The 18,113-nt window shown below is 36.5% G+C and overlaps 1 protein-coding gene across 4 annotated transcripts in view; it reads left to right on the top strand.

The window, feature by feature from the left end:
- Positions 1-488: 488 nt before the first annotated feature.
- Positions 489-18,113, top strand: part of LOC120077951 (dynamin-related protein 3A-like) — a 69,721-nt gene continuing 52,096 nt past the window's right edge. For 2 of the 4 annotated variants that reach the window (XM_039032087.1, XM_039032085.1), the window contains exons 1-9: positions 489-1,135; positions 3,651-3,933; positions 4,009-4,037; positions 4,118-4,219; positions 14,587-14,655; positions 14,737-14,796; positions 15,033-15,146; positions 15,519-15,567; positions 15,692-15,801. In XM_039032087.1, coding sequence (XP_038888015.1) covers positions 776-1,135; positions 3,651-3,933; positions 4,009-4,037; positions 4,118-4,219; positions 14,587-14,655; positions 14,737-14,796; positions 15,033-15,146; positions 15,519-15,567; positions 15,692-15,801 — 1,176 coding nt within the window. In that variant the 5' untranslated portion in view covers positions 489-775. Of the gene's footprint in view, positions 1,136-1,691; positions 1,858-3,650; positions 3,934-4,008; positions 4,038-4,117; positions 4,220-14,586; positions 14,656-14,736; positions 14,797-15,032; positions 15,147-15,518; positions 15,568-15,691; positions 15,802-18,113 lie in introns of all 4 variants that reach the window. The other 2 variants (XM_039032088.1, XM_039032086.1) reach the window with 2 other exon arrangements.

The following is an 18,113-nucleotide window of genomic DNA, read 5'->3' as shown; positions in this document are numbered from 1 at the left end:
AACACAAAGAAAATATTTTATAAATGCACAAAAGTATTATTAATGATAGTAAAAAGTAAAATAAAAAAATTATGTACAACTTGGGGATTGAATCCAAGAATTAGTTGATGAAAATTGCTACTTTTAGGCTTTACCAATTAGGCAACCGTGCACTTGGACAATTGAACGAAAACATAAGTTTTTTCCATTTAAAAAATTCATTCACAATTTCCAAAGCATTTTTTAAATGGTAAAAACAAAAAATTCAATTAATTATCGAACAAACTTGTTTTTAAAGAAAAAAAACAAAAAAACCAATTCATTATCAAATAGACTTTTATAATTTAAACAAATACACTTATTATCTCAGACATAAATCTAATTCTATATCCCAAACGTACAATTTTACAAACATATAAAACGTATAGACTCTACACATCATTCGTAACTCAACGACTCAAAACAATTGTAATAGTTTTTCTATAATTCCGATTTTTCAAATATCACTTGTAAATGGAGTGATTAATTTTTGTGCTCGACCCTAATTTATTATTATTACAGGCTCAGAATCGCTGTTGGCCAAAATTTGCAGGGTGGCCTGATTTTTTGTCCACCACCGCCTTCTTCGTCCGCCCCTGTTGATTCTCTCCGCCGCTCCTCCGCTCCTCCGCAGAGACCCACAAATCTCTTCTTCCTCTAACTTTTCCACCAATCTCAATCTCCTCGAATTCTATCTCTCATCGATCAACGATTCCAAAAAACACTGCATCCATCCTTTCCCGATCCGTCGTTGTCCATGGCGAACGAGCAAGTGCCTCCTTCTCCATCGTCTTCCTCTGCTTCTGTCGCCTCCCCTTTGGGCAACTCCGTCATCCCAATAGTGAACAAGCTTCAGGACATTTTCGCTCAGCTGGGCAGCCACTCCACCATTGAGCTCCCTCAAGTTGCTGTCGTTGGTAGTCAGAGCAGTGGCAAGTCGAGCGTACTAGAAGCTCTCGTCGGTCGCGATTTCCTGCCGAGGGGTTCTGATATCTGCACGCGGCGGCCATTGGTGCTTCAGCTCGTGCAGACTAAGACTGACGAGGAGTATGGGGAGTTCTTGCACCTACCGGGGAAGAAATTCTACGACTTCTCTGAAATTCGGAGGGAAATTCGTGTAAGGATCTTGTTACTGGCTATTGTCTTCTTTCATTCTTTGACTTTTTGTGCATTTGGAGCTTAGCGTTGCGAATGTTGGAATCTACCTGAATGTTGATATATCATTTCTGGTTTTCATCGAGTATTATTAACCCGAAATGAGATAATTTTGGTAGCTGGAAACTGTATAAGTGCTCCCGAACTATTTGATATTCAGGTAGATTGTTCCATTAGATTTGAGATTCGAGTACTTATGAGGTTGTCAACCAAAACATGTAATAAGAGAATGTAAAGAGGAACGTGAGTGGTACACCGTTGCTGCATAACTTATTAGAATGTCACATGACTGGGTATAAGATGAGCCTTTGAAGTTTTTATCTGACATTGAGAATTTTCCATTCAAGTTAAAGCATGCTTCAAACTGTTTTTGCTTACCTGCTGATTTGTTGATCAGAAAGTTAGAGGATTTGACGTCACTTGCTATGCTTTTTCCAAAGACCATTTTCTTTTCTCATTACTCTTTTCCTCTTTACTAGCCCTTTATCATTTTGTTCACTTTATTTTTTTGAAACAAGAAACTTGTCACTTTTCATCGGAAGAACAAAGTTCATGGTTGGTTACAAGTTCCTGATGGGAACGAGAAAATACTATACAATCGAAAAGAAAGAAGCCCAAAAATACAAGAAGACAAGACAAAGAAGAACAACTAAACCATCCTGGGTTGGCCTAATGATAAATAAGGTAAATAAAGTGTTTTTTTTTTTTGTATCCATGAGTGTCTGAGCAAGCTGACGTGCATCTCCACCAATCTAATGGGATAACCTGCCTGATCCTACAATATTTGGGTGTTAAGGAAATTCGTAGGAAATTAATTCCTACGTAGATGGTTAATAAAGGGCTAAAAGGTAATAGATTCAATTTATGGGGACTGTCTACTTAGGATTTAATGTCCTATGAGTTTCTTTGACGCCCAAATGTTGTAGGGTCAAGCGGGTTGTCCCGTGAGACTAGTCGAGGTGTGCATTTGAGGCAGGAGCAACCTCATATTAGGCACTGCCGTAGCATCAACAAGTAGTTGGAAGGTGCACGATAGCGAAGATCAATCCATCTCAATCTACAAAAAAAAAAAAAAAACATTGCCTTAGGCATGCAACCCAAAAATCTCGAAAGACAGCTTGCTTGAAGAAAACTTGACCCGGACACTCACGACTCTCAAAAAAAAAAAAAAAAGAGAGAGAGAAACAAAGAAGAACAACTAACATAGCAATCAATAACCCAATTAATAATTTGCAAAAAGACTCTGACTAAAACTTCAGAAGCTTCTTATGGTGTAAAAATTAACAGCGATACATAGGCAAAGTTTGATATGCACTTCCTGATTGAGTGCATATATCATGGCCTCAATAACAGTTGATGGAGCATAATTTGAAGCAGATTCATACAAATGAGATTATTTCTTACTGTCAATTTGAGCCGAACTCAACTAAAATGATTAAGGCATTATATCCCCGACCAAGAGGTTATAGATTCAAATACTACAACCACAATCCAATGAAGGTTGGAAGTTATGGGTCTTGAATATTGAACCTTCAGAAATTATTAATTGAAGCTCAAAGAGTTAGGGTTGGGACTTCACAAAATCAAATTTAATTTATGAAGGATAAAATTGAAATTTTAAAACTTGTTAGGAAGTTATCGCTTATTCTACGAGAGTCTATTTTAAAGTTAGTAGTTAGTAGGTAACCGGTTTTAAAAAGTTCGAGAATGAACACATGTTTAAAAAAGTGATTTTAACAAATTCATTCACAATCAAGAAACAACCTTACTGAACACTCAAAGGGGTTAAGATTTTTTACATAATTACTTTTTATGCTCTCAAAAACAATCCCAAAGCATCCTAAGTCATTATTAATTTGCTTGTAGACCCCATTACAGTTTTGTTACTTTCCTCTATTCGTGATTAATGTCAATTGGAGAACCTATTTGTGCTCTTCCTTTGGTCCTACCTTTGGGAGCATGCTTAATGTTCTCTTCTGTAGATTTGATGATAGATATCAATACAATATCTCTGCTGAGAAGTTCACAGGGCTTCCTATTCAGGGTATCTATTGCGACTGGACTGTTTTCATTGTTCCTCTCCAAGAAGTTTTCAAGGCTTTCTATTCAGAGTATCTATCGCGAGACAACTTTTCATTGATTAAATGAAAAGAGAGACTAATGCTCAATAAATACCGTTCTCATTGTTTCTGTTTAGTTTTAAGTTTCGGTTTCCTTATGTTTACTTTGTCAATACTTTGTCAGTTTCTTTTATTTTAGTTTTTTATTTTTTATTATTTTTTCCCCTCCTTTTGGAGTTTGTATCTTTAAGCAAGAGTCTCTTTTCATTCACTTAATGTAAAGTTTCATTTCTTGTTAAAAAAACATCTCTTTCTCTCTAGCTATCCACTGAAGTGAGTCACATTATTTTGCATTTAAAGTATATTGAAGCATATTAATGATCTCCAACATGCAATGTGTCCTCTTTTGTGCTGTAGGCTGAAACTGATAGGGAGGCTGGTGGTAATAAAGGTGTCTCAGACAAGCAAATTCGTCTGAAGATCTTTTCACCAAATGTTCTTGATATAACTCTGGTTGATCTTCCTGGTATAACCAAAGTTCCAGTTGGAGATCAACCTTCTGATATTGAAGCTCGCATTCGTACAATGATTATGTCATACATCAAAGTTTCAAGCTGTTTGATTCTTGCCGTTACACCAGCAAATTCTGATTTAGCTAACTCAGATGCTCTTCAGATCGCTGGAAATGCTGATCCTGATGGTAAGTTATTTCACAGCATTTAGTCCATGAGTTAGTACTTTGTTCCCTTCTAACTCACATTTCATGTGTTCACAGGTCTTAGAACGATTGGGATAATCACAAAGGTGCTTTGTAAGTTTACTAAGTATATGTTGACTCTGTAAGTGAACGCAGTTTTTGATGGTTCTCTTACCCATAATTGCAGCTAGACATAATGGATAGAGGCACTGATGCACGTAACCTTTTGAATGGAAAAGTGATTCCATTGCGACTTGGCTACTTTGGTGTTGTGAATCGAAGTCAAGAGGTAATTATAAACTTGATGAGGATGCAAACTCTTGCACATGATGTTTATTTTTTTGAAGTTTTTTTAAAATTAATTTATTATTTTTATAAACAAGAAACGACAATTTTCATTGATTCAATGAAAAGAGATTAATGTTCAAAGCATACAAATTTCACAAATTAGTAGTCATGGATTTTTAAATTTTTTTAATCATGTATCTTGACCTTTATGTCTTACTAAACCAAGAAGGAAGAATGATGAACAGTGATACTATTACTTGAATTTGGGAAGAAAATTTTATATTTCTTACATGATTCTATGAGTCAAATACAAATTCTTCTTTAAGGCGGGTCTTGAGACTTTTCCTCTTGAAGAGGCGAGACATAAGCCTCGAGATGGTATGAGGCGTAAGCCTCAAATAGTGAATTAAGAATATTTTACAAATCTAAATTGAATAGTGAATTAAGAATATTTTACAAATCTAAATTGGCATGACTAAGTATTGCTAAACATGATAGTTATAAAAATGAAAAGAAAATTCACCCTCCCAAATTTCATTTAATAAAAAATTCTAAAAGAATATCTTTATCATCACTCCTACTACTATCATTTATAGGATTGATTTATGCTATAAATTTTTTCCTTCAATGTTTTTATAGTCACAACATTAAAAGTAGTCTTGGTTCAAATTGTCACAACTCAAACCTTAATATTTGTGAAGAATTAGGCAAATCACTATTTTTTTTCTAATCATTAGACGAGTTGGGAGATTTTATGCTACATAGGCGTAAGCCTCTTATTGTTTAATGAAGGTGTAAGTCTTGAGGTTAAAACTTTAGAGCCTTGCCTCAAGGCGCAAGGATTTTTTTTTAATATTGGTCTTCTTATATAGAAGAAAGACCATCTACCAATAAGAAAAAAATCTTGCAGAAATAAATTATAAATATACACATAATACATATCTTAACTTTGTCCCCCCCTAAATTAGGTTTGAAGGTGCCTTCTATAGCCAGCTTGTGGGATGTTTATCGAATTGTCTTTTCGAAAGGTCTTTAGTTAGGTAACAACTAGTTGTTTTGTCGTTGGAAGATACGATATGCATATTACACCTACATCAGTCTTCTCTTTTATGAAATGCTTATAATTTTAAAATGCTTTGTCCCATTATGTAGAACTGAATTATGAGTTCTACTGATAATAGCTTTGTTGAGATCCATATAGGTGTTTCATTCTCAAGTATCTTGCTAATCCAAATACATTCACAAATTTCATGAGCCAAGCTCTAAGTTCTGCTTCAATACTGGCTACTGCATTTTGTTTTTTTTACGTACGCCATGTAGCTAAACTTTCTCCAACAAAAGATAATAGCTAGAAGTAGATCTTCTATCTGATGTTTTACTTTTCATTGAGAGAATGAAAAGAGATTAATGCTCTGAGATACAAAAGGATACAATGAAGAAAACTTAATAAAGCTTAGCTAAAGACTTAAAAATAAGAACAAGAACTTAAAGAGAACAAGTTTAAAAAGCTTAACAAAAGACTTAAAACAAGAACTCAAAGATCATAAGCTTAAAAGGAATTAATAAATGTAGGCCAATCACAATAGATATGTTGAATGGAATGCCCTTTGAACTTCTTGGAGAGAAAAGACCACGAAGAAAACTTAAGTCGAGTTGAGTCAAAGATGGAAGAATAAGGTTGAGAAAGTTGAAAGTTGCAATGATTCCTTTTCATCCAGTTTATTAGTAGTACTCCTCAATATTAAATTTGCAAGGATAATAAAATAGGGGGAGTTTTTGTTGGTGACTAAATAAGAAAAGCAAATGAAAGAGGAACATAGAAATAAACTAAATCCTATCAAGGTTCTCAATTCAAGGTGATCTCATGTAATTGTAATGCCGATCCCAAGCTTAATATAAAATTAAATCAAGCAAGCATCCAAATACTTAGTCTACTTATTTGAAAAAGGTCAGGTAACTTTTATTTTTTATTCTTTTTAAGAGAAGCCGATTAGATAAGTTTAGTTCCCAAGTCTATTGATTATAACAAAACATTATAACCAACTCTTATTATCTAATTAACCGTATCGACTTGACAAGAAGTATAAGCGCAATGGGAACACTTGCAAAATCAATTAGGCAAGATAGCTACACTTGAACAATTTCTTAAATCCTAGAGTTTGTCATGCAAGCTAAGTACTTATGGAAAAGCCATAGGAAACACACATATTGTATGCTACTAAAATTAAACAATTATTCATGACAGTGGTGGATTTCGAAATCATACATAGCGTACATACAAACAATCAAGACAATTGAGACATCAATTCAATCAATGAAAGCTCACAAAGAATAAAAACAAGAACAAAAGAATACTTGGATAAATATTGGAAATTACACCGAAGTTCAAAATGTCGTCGGTTTACCATTGGGCTTGAATCGATCCTTGAATCAGGAGATCAAACTCTAATCAAACATCGTGATATAGCTAAAATTCTACTTGGAGTTCATAAAATCTAAGAGTGTAGATGAAAAGAGGACGAAAGAACAAAGAAAAAAGACCAAAAAAAAAAAAAAGAATATGTAATTTGCCCAAATTGGATACTTCCTCCAAAAGTTGAGACCTAAAATTGAAAAAGGTACATGTTTTTTTTTTTTTTTTTTTGTAAAAAAAAAATTTCATTGATGTATGGAATTTGCAAAAGGAGGGCATGTAGCCTGAGCCAAAGGAGTTATAAAAGATTTCTCCAATTGATCAAAAGGGATGTAAGATCACATGAATTGAAAAACGATGTACACTTGCACCAAGTCATAGCGAGGTAGATAATATATTAAAAAATAGTGTCAAAAGACCTCGGCACATTTAGAAACGCCATAGTGTCAAGATGCTAGGGACATTGTCTCAACGCTACCCTAATTTCCAGGAGTTATTAAAACGGATGTAGACATGTATTTGGTCAAACTTGAAGCTCTATATAGCGTCTCAATGCTGTCCCCTTGGGTCTTTTGTCTTTTTTAGCTCACGTAACAACGTTTTGATGTCATATTTGGTGTTCAGATGCTTCATCCTCGAGTCTATTGGCTTGGAATCCAATTTTCATGATATGGTTGCTCAATTTAGGCACGATTTACTCCATTTTTTTTAATAGAAAACAAACAAGTATATTCCAAACAAAATAGAGGAATACAGCCCAAGGTCAAGGGGTTGAGAGGACCCCTCCCTAAAAGACTAATGCAAGAGCGCCTTCCAATTGTTAAAAATCATCACAAGGCTGTAATTACAAAAGAATTTGGTGTAATTCATACACCACCAAGAGGCTATATGTGAACAAAAGCCCAAAAAGAATCAAAAGAAGCAAACTTACCTTAAATAATTCTACTATTTCTTTCTTTCCAAAGACACCATAAAAGAAACCGAGAGGCGCAATGCCAAAGAAATTTACCTCTTTCTCTGAATGCAGTGCTATCAAGACCCTGAAGAAACTAGTCATCAACTTTGAAAGGGAGACAACAGTTCAGCCCAAAGATGCTGAACAAATTCGACCAACCCTTATAGGCAAAATCAGAATGTTAAAAGAGGTGGTCCAAAGACTCATCTTTCAAGCAAAGGCAACATATGGAAGGAGATAGAGAGCCCTTTTTAAGTTCTCTGCAGCTTATCGTGGGTGTTTAAACTCCTAAAGGCAAGAGAGCAAAGAAAGAATCCAACTTTTTTGGGAATCTTCTGTTTCCAAACGAGATTAACCAACGAAAAGGTGGTGTTACAGGGTTGCTTCATAATCTTTAGGAAAGTAGCTTTAGTAGTAAACTCCTTTGAGGCATCCATCTTTCATTTAAGTCCATCCTATTCCCCTGTGGTGTCCATGTGGTGTCCAAGAGTGAAAAATTTGGAGAAGCTCAGCCATGTCACCCATTTCTCTATCAAAGACGTGCTTTTCTAAGGCCCAAATCCCACAAATGATTCGAGTTACACCGACAATTAGCCACTTTAGCTTCCTTTTTGTAAGAGATGGAGTATATATTAGGAAATTTGTGGGCAAGGGGCTGGGAGTCCCACCATCCATCCTCCCAAAAACTAACAGTTTTACCATCCTCCAATACAAATTCTGTGAAGTTAAAAAACTTCTCTCTGTGCTTTAAAATTCCAGCCCACAGCCTATACTTTCTACCCTTTGGTGGAGGCTTAGTAAGCCAGCCATGATCATCTCACTGTAGATAGCAACAACAACATGCCTCCAAAGAGCGTTTTCCTCGTGACAGAATTTCCATAGCCATTTCATTAGAAGGGCATTGTTTTTTTGGCGAAAGGAGTTGATCCCAAGGCCACCATGGATAGTAGGGAGAGAAGCCCAATTCCAACTAACAAGGTGTAAGGTCAGATTAAAGAAACCGCCATCCTAGACAAAGTCTAACTATCTTCTCGAACTGTTAATGGTCTTAATCGGGGCTTGCAACAAAGAAAAGAAGTAGCAAGTGAGGCTATTGAGGACCGGCTGAGTAGGGGCCAATCTGCCACCTTTCGATAGACATCCCTCTCCACTTATCAACCTTCATTTTAGATTTCTTCTCCAAGCCTTTCCAAGCCTCCTTAGCTGTATCTTTTCCACCAACTGAAAAGCCTAAGTAAACAAAGGGGAGAGCTTCAGCTTTACAACCAAATCTCAAGGTAAGGACACCCGCTCCCTCAATGTTTAGACTTATTCCAATGAGGGAGATTTTGGAGGAATTATGGGCGAAGCCCGAGCCCAACAAAAAAAGATCAACAACGCACCACCATGCCAAAAGGTTCCCATGTTCCCACGAGCAAAAAAGGAGGGTGTCACCAGTGTATTGGAGATGGGTCAATTCTGAAGTCATATTGCCAAAAGAGAAGCCTCTGATAATCTTTTGTTTGTTACAGTAATGAATGAGCCTACTAAGGACATCTCCTACAATAGTAAAGAGAAAAGGGGCAAGGGAGTCTCCTTGGCGCAAGCCCCTTTTGGCTAAGATTTTATCCCTCGTTCTCTCGTTAATAATAATAGAAAGGTTGGTCGAGGTCAAGCAGCCCCAAATCCATTTCCTCCAACTTCTACCAAAGCCCTTTCGCTTTAAGACAATATCAAGGAAGCTGAAATCCACCTTATCATAAGCCTTCTCTAGACTCTAGGTGAAGTTTCAAAAGAACGCCTTTTTTCCTCTCAACTGCTAATCCTGTAGGGATTTTGATGCCGTCAGAATAGCATCGGGAATTTGGTGATCCTCCACAAAGGCGGCTTGAGACTCGTACACAATGGAGGGGAGGATCATTTTCAACCTCTTGGCTAGCACCTTAGAAATTATCTTATACAAAGACGTCACAAGACTGATAGGCCTGAAGTCACCAACCCTGGAAGCCTTCTTTTTCTTTGGGACAAGACGAATATAAGTTTCATTACTCCTTTTGTTAATGATGCCGTTTTTAGAGAGCTCTTGGAACCACCTCAACAAGATCAGATTTTAAGATATTCCAAGATTTTTTTTATAAATCTCGATAGTCATTCCAAAAGTGCTTGGAAACTTAAGATTTCCCAAGTCAAAGACAACATCCATAATCTCTTTTTCAACAAACGAAGCTTCCAAGGATAAGGAATAATCGTAGTTAAGAGCCTTCCAGTCAAGGCCATCAAAGGTAAAAGGATGGGTAGATTTCTTGCCATAAAGGTTTGAGTAAAAATCAAGAATTTCTTCCACAACCTCGGTTTCATTTACAAGGACTCTCCCTTCATTACTTTCCAAGGCAAAGATAATGTTTTTACTTTTTCTAGAAGAGACCCATCTATGGAAGAAGTTTGTGTTTTCCTCTCCCTCTCGGAGCCATTGAATCTTACTCTTCTGGGCCCAAATCCTCAAAATCCTTCATTCTTCGATGTTGGTGTCAAGCAAGAGAGCCTTGCAATAATATCTTTCTTTGACATCACTAGTAGAAAGCAGATCCAAGTCTTCCGATCAATCCCAACCATCAATTTTTCCAAGCAAGGGTTTCTTTTGAGCAAAAATGTCTGCAAGAACCTCTTTATTCCACTTTTCAAGATCCCCTTCAACCCATTCAATTTTTCCATAAAAACAAAAGTTCAGCCAACACTCTGTTTTAATACTCACCCACCAGCGCTCTAAATTCTTGATGAAAAGATGGTGCTCAAGCCATACATTTTCGAACTTGAACGGTGAGGACCCTAAGACTGTGCCCCTGAGGTAAGTAAGATGGGGAAATGATCAGAGGTCACCGAGGAAGCCTATTAACTTTTATCTCTCTAAAAAAATCAGCCCAAGACTTAGTGAGAGAAAACGATCAATTTTCGAGGTTACTAGACGACTTCCAGTCCTGGACCACGAGAAAGAACCATTCCTAAGAGGAACATCCATAAGGTCCATTTCTTTAATAAGACTGTCGAACACATTCATGCTTCTGGTTGATCGACCCTTAGAGCTTTTCTCATTAACCCATCTAACAACGTTGAAATCCATTCCAACATACCAACAATTGTTGCATACTCATACAAAGCCCAGAGCTCTTGCCAAAAGAAGTCTCTATTTCTGTAAGATGAGGGGCCGTAAACTCCAATAATCCACCCACAAAAATCAACATTAGTTCTACAAAAGATCGAGAGGGAGAACTGACCTTGTAAAGAGTCAACCACCGGGATAGTCTCCTCTTTTCACATAATCAAAATACCGCCTGAGGAACCTATGGCATCAAGGGCCACCCAATCAACATGACAATTGCTCCATGTCGATTTCACTGTACATCTATCAGCCTCACTATGCTTCGATTCTAGAAGAATAACTACATCCGGATTGAATTTTACAAGCAATTCTTTCACCAAAGCTCTTTTGGGGCGAACACTAAGACTCCTAACATTTCAGGAGACCCATGTAAATCTAAGGATAATCCCAAATAAACAGGAGTTCATAATTAGCTTAGGATTAAGGTCAAGTTACCTAGGTCTATTACTTTGAAATAGTCAGTCTTAAATAGTAAACAACGTTATAAAGTAAGAGTGATTTATTTCTCGATCCAGTCTTATACAAACTCTTTGCATAGGACGTCCCCACTTGCATGTCTCCACATGAACGATTCGGGATCACACCGTTTGTACTAAATTCAAAGCCGTATCCGATAGTATTTCCAGAATAAGGTACCCAACCTTATCCGTATACTATAGACCGTTTTGGATATCTACTCGTACTTGATCCATTATAAAGTCCAAATACTCATGTAATAACCATGGATCTTAGTTTATTGATTTAGTTTTTACAAGTGCAATTTACATATTCAATAACAATAAAAATAAACCTCAATAACTTTTTTATTGCAAATAGAATATATTTAATTTTACAAACTGTGAGTTTTAAGACATACATCCCAACAAATAAAAGGAAACAATACTTTTGAACAAATTTAGAAACAAATGCTTAAGTAGAGAAAATTAGGATTTTCTTCTTTCGATGAAATCGACAACTTTCATTGAGAAAAAAATGAAAGAATATAAGGGCATCCAAAAAAAAAGCCCACAAAAGCATTCTTTCCAAATGAAGGGTTTCCGACTAAGTAAAATATTACCTGGAGAATAATTACAAAAAACCTTTGAGACCAAAGCCCAAAGCGAAACATGAAATCTCCTTAAGGACCAAAGCTCACTGGGATCCTTTCCCAAACCTCTAAAAACCCTATTGTTCCTCTCCCCCCGAACATCCCACAATAAAGCATACACCTCAGCAAACCACAAACAACAGTCTTTCTCATTGAAAAACGAATAGAGGAGGAACTTCCCGATCATCACGCGAACATCCCTTTGGTAGCAATATGAACCTTATACTCTTGTAGAAAGCAAATCCACACCGACCTCGCAAACTGATAGCCCCAGAGAAGGTGATCCAAGTTTCCTTCTCCTTTTGACAAAGAATATAGCAAAAAGGACCCATTAACGAGACTCTCTTCCTAACTAGCCTATCCGAAGTGTTCACCCGACCTAGTAGAACTTGCTAGGTAAAGAACTTGATTTTCTTTGGTATCTTAATCCTCCAAACTACATCAAAGACCGACTGACTAACAGGAGAGGGATCTAACAACAACCTAGAAAAGGACTTACATGAAAAATCCTCGATAGGATTAGGACTCCAGACCTGAACATCCTTTCTTCCCTCCTTGAAATTGCACTCTTCCAACAAAGAAAGGAGAGAGGCAACCTCTGTCTTCTCCCTATTGGATAAAGGATGACGGAACCCGAAAGAAAAAGACAGAGCTCCTGATCAAACCAAAAAGTTAGAGATTGGGCGATTTTTGAAGGAAGACAAGTGATAAGGATGAGGAATGTGGAATAGAGGGGGCTATCCCCCACTAATTGATCCTCTCAGAAGTATGTATCCTTACCATTCCCCACAATGCAATGGATCAGATGAGAAAAAGAGGGAAGCTCAGAAGAAATATCTTTCCTAGGATTTCGGTATGTGCCTTTGTCCCTCTTCACCACCAATTCAAAGGGATGAGTGCCATGCTTACTCACAATGATCCTATGCCACAAGGATTCGGGCTTAAAGGGCAAAACACCAAAGTCATTTAGCTAACAAAGCCTTGTTTCGAAGCCTTAAATTACCAATCTCCAACCCACCTTGGTTCACAGAACGCCCAACGATCTCTCAGCTAACTAGATGAGAACCATCTTTCCCTCCACCCCATCCCAAAGAAAGTCTCGTTTTCGTTAAAAAAAAAAAGAAAAAAAAAAAGAAACAAAATTCTCCAGGCTTTTGCAAACCTGGGAGCCTGAAAGAGGGAAAAGTAGTGAACGAGAATGCCACCTAGCACCGATCTGATTAGAGTTAGTCTACCAGCCTTGGAATAAAAACCTTTCTTTTAAGAGACTAGCCAAGGTAACAAGAAGGAAGGGTCCCTACCTCACAACCAATCACATTCGCCCCCTCCTAAGCTTATCTTGGTCACAATTAACACCCAAGATTTGACACTTGCTTTTGTTAATTTTATGGCCAGACATAACCACGTTTCATTTTCAAAAAGATGAAAAAGGTTGGACATAACCTTAAAAAATCTCACCATGTTATTAAGAATTAGGAAGGAATCCTCATTACCAGAACAGAACAACACAGCATCACATCATCAGCAATTTGAAGATGAGACAAAGCAATCTCTTTAGAACCAACCTTAAAAGGCTTGATGATGTTTCCTTCCACACCCTTTAAGATGAGATGACTTAGGAGATCCACAACGAGTAAGAACAAAAAGGGAAAGCCTCTGGAAGTCTGAACCGAACCCTTAGGGGTTCCATTAATGAAGATAGAGTAATTCACATCGAAACATTGGGATGTTCTAACTTACGATGCCCGTGCATGATTTGTTCATGAACAGAAAAAGCCTACTACCAAGTCTCTTAGTTGTTGTATTGGTGTAATACCTTCGTCAAAGTAGTAGAAATCATCAAGCATTTTAGTGCTTTCAATTTTCTTTCCTGACTCTCAATGTTGAAAAACACAATGAGATTCAAAGAAGGTGACATGACAATTAGTGTATCGACAAGGTTAATTGACTGATAAAAATTTATCAACTAATTTAGAACATGAAGAATATACTCTAAGGAAAGTGCGTCAATCAATTTAATGGTTCATTTTTCTACCATGGAAGAGAAGCTGTCATCTACCATTTTATTTTTTTGCCATAAGAAATAGAATACGATAAGATGAGATGAACGGGTTATGTGATTAGTGGCTCTTAAATGAATGATTCATGACAATGAACTATTACAAGAAGAGGCTTGAGGATCATTACCTATTTGTGCTGATTACCAGATAAATTGGTTCGCAGCAGTTGTGGAAGTTGATCAATTTGCTCCATAAAACAAAATCTAAACTAGACATAGACCAAACCCATATCAGATTAAACCAAACCTTATACTTCACTTCAAAATTTAAAGGCTGGAAATTGAGAAGTATTTGAAATTGAAGAACGTGAATCTGTACTGTACTTCCAACCACCAACGAACAAAGATAAATAATGACGGAAAGCAAATGCGTTGGAGGCGTGCAAACTTTGTTAAAAATAGTGGACGACCTCCTAAAAAAGATAGAACTCATTAAAGACAACAACCCGCTCCAACTGAAGCTACAAACTTCACCGCTAACTTGCATATGAAGGACTGTGAACTCAATCAAATTGAAGGTCTTTATAAGAAAAAAGACCATCTACCAATAACGAAAAAACCTTATGAAAATAAATTGTAAATATACACATAACACACATCTAATATCTAAAAATATAAAGGAAATTCAATGTTATTTCATTTTGTGATTATTTATGATGCATGCTTTATTTTTGATGCAATGGTCTGATTAGGTTTGTTGATTTCATTTCTAAACCAGGATATTTTGCTTAACCGGAGTATTAAAGATGCACTTATAGCTGAGGAGAAATTTTTTCGCAGCCATCCAGTATGATCGCGCTATTCCCTTGTTATGCAATGGAGAAGGACTCTTGAACATATTTTATTTATGGTTTTATCTGTTACTCAGGTATATGATAGTCTGGCTGATCGCTGTGGTGTTCCTCAGTTGGCAAAGAAGTTGAACCAGGTATTAAAATTGAGCATTTAGATGTGTATTTATATTTGCTTCTAAATGAGGTACTAGCATATAGATGTGATCTACCACCTTTTATCTCTCTCTCCCTCCAACATTCTCCTTCAATTTGATTGATTTTTAAATTTATTCTGCCTGCTATTGGCAGTCACTTAGTTCAAGCTTTCAAGTTCGGATCCAATTCTATGAATTTGTTATTAATTCGATTTTATAATGGCTTTTTTTTGCAGATTTTAGTGCAACATATAAATGCAATTCTACCTGGGTTAAAGTCACGCATAAGCTCTGCACTAGTTTCAGCTGCCAAGGAGCATGCTAGTTATGGAGAAATCACGGAGTCAAAGGTGTATTTGATAGCTAAAGATTATTTATATGGCTGAGAATTTTTAGAGTAAAAAAGTATTCTTGTTGTTTGAGGATTTCTTTTCCCTTATTTATTTATTATCCACAATAAATTACTAAAGGTCTCACATTGTATTCTGAGTCTTACAAAGTGTTCCATGGTGTTATTGATGTTAATGCATGCAATTCTTGAGCAAATTTACTCCATCCATTGCCTTTTTCTCTGACAACTTTCTCTACCTGTATTGAGAAAATTAAAGAGTCTTCCTGGCTTCTATTCTATTCTCGCGATTGCAACTTTAGTTTGGTTAAAAGTTCAGTCTGCTTGATGTTGGCCAATGGTTTTATAATTGTTGACTTCTTGTTACTATTAGGCTGGTCAAGGAGCTCTTCTTCTGAACATTTTATCAAAATATTGTGAAGGTAAGTGTAACTTCACTTACTTTTCTTTCCTTCCACGTGGAACCATGCAAGCTGTGTCATTTATAATTCTAGCTATTTTCTGCTTAAGTAGATTTTAACTATATGTTTTTTTGTTGGATAACAGCATTTTCATCAATGGTTGACGGGAAGAATGAAGAAATGTCAACATCTGAACTCACGGGTGGAACTCGTATTCACTATATTTTTCAATCAATCTTTGTGAAAAGTCTAGAGGTACTTGCGGCTTCATTTTCTTAGTTGTGAAGTTCCATCGTTTGAGTTCCCATTAGTGATTTTTCATGGCATACTCAAAACGAAATTATTAGACTTGAACTTAATTATAGTGTAATATTCCTTTGTTTGGTTCATTTGATTGGATGAGCTGCTTGCTCCTGCTGTCACTGACATTTTCACAAGGCAAACCTAATAATGAATTTACTGGTTGAGAAAATTGAAGGAGATAAAAGATGGTGATTTCAAATCAATATAGTTGCAATTGCAAGTTTTGAAATTAAGACATAAAAACTGGGCCTTTTTTTTGAAAAAAAAAAATGGAAACAAAACTTTCATTAAAAAAATGAAAGAGGATAATGCTCCAAGTACATCAAAGGGAGCAAAAATAGAAAAAGTTTCAAACTTGCCAATACAAGGCTAAATCTAGATTACAATATAGAGACAAAAGCTCTTCAGAATAAATAAAAGCAAACCAGATGAACCACTTGATAAGACTTTAAGTGGAACAAAACCAAAACCAAAACAAATAGAAAAGAAGCCTCCACCGCAACAACTCCCAAAGAATGAGCCTGAAAAATAATGAAGGGCCAGCTAAAAATGATTGATGAATGAAGCTCCATAATCAAACCATCTGCTTCCTACATACTGACTAAAAGCACCAGAATACCCATCAGTTCTGATTTTTCTCCTTTAGGATGACAAAGGCAGTAATCAAATAATGAAAAAGCCAGGCAGCCTACGTAAAAATGACTCTGAACCCTTTTGAATTTCTTGAGAAAGATTTTAAGATCAGCTGGGCCTTATAATCAAACAGTTGGAAGCTAAGTAAGGGACATGACGAAGTTGAATGCCACAAATATCAATAATCAATTTTAGGTTAGATTTAATTTGTGAAGGAGACAAAGGGGTGAGACTTATTTGCTTTGAGTTCAACCTGTCTTCTTGGCTTAACCTTGAAAAAGACCATTCAAGGCTTTTCCTCATAATGATCTTCTGAGAATTGAGAGTCTGATACAAGCAATTGAGAACCAAAATCCTCTTCTTCGCTACTAACACTTGCTGTGGAATCATCATCGGAATCACTTGGAGAAGTAGGGCCTTTTGGAGAAGAAATGCAAGGAGTGAACTTTCTGAATTGGACGGAGGAATTCACAAATTTTAATGTTGACTGAGAGAGCATCAAAGAAGGCTTCTCCGAATTTGAAGGGCCCAAAATCTTTTTCTTTGAAGAAATACCTGGAATTTGAGCTTTCACGCAACCAATTTCTAAAGCATCATAATTTATCTTATGAATCTTAGAGAAATTTGGGGGGATTTTTTTTCTTGTATAATGATATGGCAGTACTGGAGTTGAACAACCCGAATTTTTTTTGAGAAAGGAAACATGGCTCTTTATTAAGATAATGAAATGAGACAATACAAAGTGAAAGTAATAAAGTGAAAGTAATAGTGCAATGAAGAGACAAAACTATAGCCTTAGGATCAACGAGTGTACCAGAACATTTCAACTAGGTTAACACCCCCTTAGCACTCGCATATCAAGACAAACCAGAACTGAGGTTCCAAGAACAAATAGGAGCGGTTACAAAATCATCACATGGCCAAAATCAAAGCGGTACAAGAGCTTGAAACTAACACAGGACAACTACGACAAAGTACAACTTGCAGTATAAAAGACTAAACTAACCGAATATACTATAATGGAGGGAAGATGAAAGCCTTCCAATTGAGACTATGTCTTGGATGGAGAAACCTTCAAAGCCTTTAGCAAGGGAACACCACGAGGATGTGTTAAGCCGAGCTATCTCGAAACAGATCATCCAAGGTGAAGCTTTATCATGAAATACACGTTGATTTCTTTCGAACCACAGTTCTGCTAACAAAGCTTACACTGCATTGGTCCAAATCAGCCTTGGTTTTTCTTTAAAAATAGGACCGATAAGCAGCTGCATAACATTGTCCTTGAACACGTTACCAAAACTCCAACTGATATCGAAACATTCAAACATGTGATGCCAACAGTTTTCAGCATAATCGTAATTGAAGAACAAATGCTGTAGGTCTTTCGAATCTGCCAAGCATAGGGGACAAACCTGTGGAGAAAGGCTGTGAGAGAGAAGTTTCATTTGCATTACAGCTGCACAATTGAGAAGCCCATTAAGCATTATCCAAATTGTGATATTAATTCCCCTGGGCTTTTAGTTTTCCAGTGAAGTTTCCAAACTTTTCCCAATGGGGGAGGCTGTTGAGATGAGAGATGTGTTACAAGGGATTTTACCGTGAAAATTCCATTAGCTTCTAGCTCCCAACTT

This window comes from Benincasa hispida, chromosome 5 (assembly GCF_009727055.1).
Source record: "Benincasa hispida cultivar B227 chromosome 5, ASM972705v1, whole genome shotgun sequence".
NCBI lineage: Eukaryota > Viridiplantae > Streptophyta > Magnoliopsida > Cucurbitales > Cucurbitaceae > Benincasa > Benincasa hispida.
Note: the sequence above shows the minus strand (reverse complement) of the source record. Positions and strands in the feature narration are given on the sequence as shown.